Source organism: Parus major, chromosome 2, assembly GCF_001522545.3.
Source record: "Parus major isolate Abel chromosome 2, Parus_major1.1, whole genome shotgun sequence".
In the NCBI taxonomy this organism is placed as follows: domain Eukaryota; kingdom Metazoa; phylum Chordata; class Aves; order Passeriformes; family Paridae; genus Parus; species Parus major.
In genome coordinates, this window is record NC_031769.1 from 129,340,548 (window position 1) to 129,342,431 (window position 1,884).

Below are 1,884 nucleotides of genomic sequence, written 5' to 3' on the forward strand. Positions count from 1 at the left end.
CTCAAAAATTTTAACGTGGTGGTTTCCCAGTCCTGTGTCCTGGCACCCTTTGCCCGAGGCATTAAAAGCCAGTATAGTTAGAGCTCCCCAGAGAGCCCTGAGAGGAGGCGACTGTCCCAAACTAACACAACAGCTACACTGCACTGGGAAGCAGGAGAGCTGCCTCTCTGGACATGAAGCACCGCTGTTAGAGGGAAACGGGCAGGTCGCTACTGCATTTGCAAATCTCCTCCCTGCTAAGTGCAGTGTCTGTCTCCTGAGTGCCACTTGCCAGCAGGGGAAAAGCTGGAGGGACCGGGCTGAGAGGAGCAGTTTTCCTGGCCAGGAGAGCAGCCTGGTGACCGTAATTCAGCGTCCCCTGGGATGTCACCGGACACCCAGCGACGCGTGCCGGGACACGGAGCCTGATCCAGGGCAGCCGTAGGAAAGGGAGGCAGGAGGCACTCACCAGCAGGAGAGCAAAGCAAGAGCACACACCAGCCAAGAAAAGGCGAGCAGGGATACCATCGGTAGCATCACTGAATCATGGATCGCCTGAAGCATCTCCGGGGGGCTGAGGGCGCTGTGTGTCCCCGCACACCGCTGAGGGAGTGTCCCCAGAGGTGGGGAGCTGTGGCCACACAATGCGCCAGCCTTGGTGGGGTACGGTGGGGTGATCACTACACCCCAGGTAGGAAAGCTGAGCAGTCTCTTGGGGTCCTGGCCAGTGGCATACACCAGGACTTACTTGCCCCCCTCCATGTCTGCACTCAGTTTCCTGGGCTCTTAAAGGGCTTATCTTTACTACTGGGGGTTTCTTGTAAATGGGGCTCACGTGTAGCTGGACCTTATAACCTCTCTCCCCCACCAAGGCTTTGAGGAACAAGCCGAAGGTGAAGCATAGGGCTGGAGTGCTCAGGGCTGGGGGAAACAAGAGAGGATTCTTCATCCCCCCGCACACCCTAACCCTACAAAGCTCTGACAGCAGTCTGTTTCCAGGAGCCGGACTTCAGATGCGTGGGACCACGAGTGAGAGGCGGTCACAAGGCAGCTGGCAGGAGACGATGTGGGTTATCCCGGCCTCAAGCACCTGTCCCGGAGCATCTGTGCTCTACAGCCGGCCCTGCTCAGGGCGGGGTCAGGTGCGCAGGGATTGCCACGATCAGGCTTCTCCCCGAGAAACTCGGCTTCACCCCGGGCTCAGCAAACAGAGGGGAGATTTCTTCCCAGCCGCCTGCAGCGTGGGCAGGGACGCTGCCATCTCTGACCATGTAGCTGGACACTATTCCATGTGCTAGCACGATAAGTCTACCCACCAAGAGCAGCAGCGCAAGGAGATCAGCTCTCCCACCCGCCCTGCTCGAGGTGCCGCCGTTCACGATTATCCCTCCCGAAATGGCTGGCAGGGCTGTGTGCGGAGGTCGGGGGTTCCCAGCCGGCGACTGGGGGCGGGGAGCAGCTTCAACACGCAGCTCCGCTCCCCTCACACCAAACTGCTCTGACAAGTGCCGTCTTCTTTCTTATTGTCAGTCTCCGCAGGGACCCTGCCCAGGCGCCACAGCGAGGACCCGCCGGTGCCATGGGCGGGCGGGGTAGCGGCTCCCGCTGCCCCGGTCCCTTCCCGGCAGGGTGAGGGGGAGAGGGGCGGGGGGCGGGCGACGCCCCTCGGCAGAGGGTCCGCGGGTGCTCGGAGCCACTGCGGCCGTGGGTGGGCGTCCCCCGTCCCCCCTCGGGAGGTTGTGCCGCTCGGAGCCGGCGTGAAGCAGAATCGCGGTGGAGAGGAAACCCGAGTTTGCGGCGCCGCTGCCGCCGGTGCGCGGGGGCAAGAGCGAGCGAGCGGAGGCATCTCCGGCACCCCGGCTCCGCCGGACCGCCTCTCTGCAGCCCCCGGCCGCCCACCCACCC

At 63.0% G+C, this 1,884-nt stretch overlaps 1 protein-coding gene across 1 annotated transcript in view; it reads left to right on the forward strand.

Annotated features, from left to right (window-relative positions):
* The first annotated feature begins 1,044 nt into the window (after positions 1–1,044).
* Positions 1,045–1,884, forward strand: part of KCNS2 (potassium voltage-gated channel modifier subfamily S member 2) — a 7,701-nt gene continuing 6,861 nt past the window's right edge. The window contains exon 1 of the mRNA XM_015618734.3: positions 1,045–1,608. Within this exon, the coding sequence (XP_015474220.1) occupies positions 1,559–1,608 (50 nt within the window). The 5' untranslated portion in view covers positions 1,045–1,558. The remainder of the gene's footprint in view (positions 1,609–1,884) is intronic.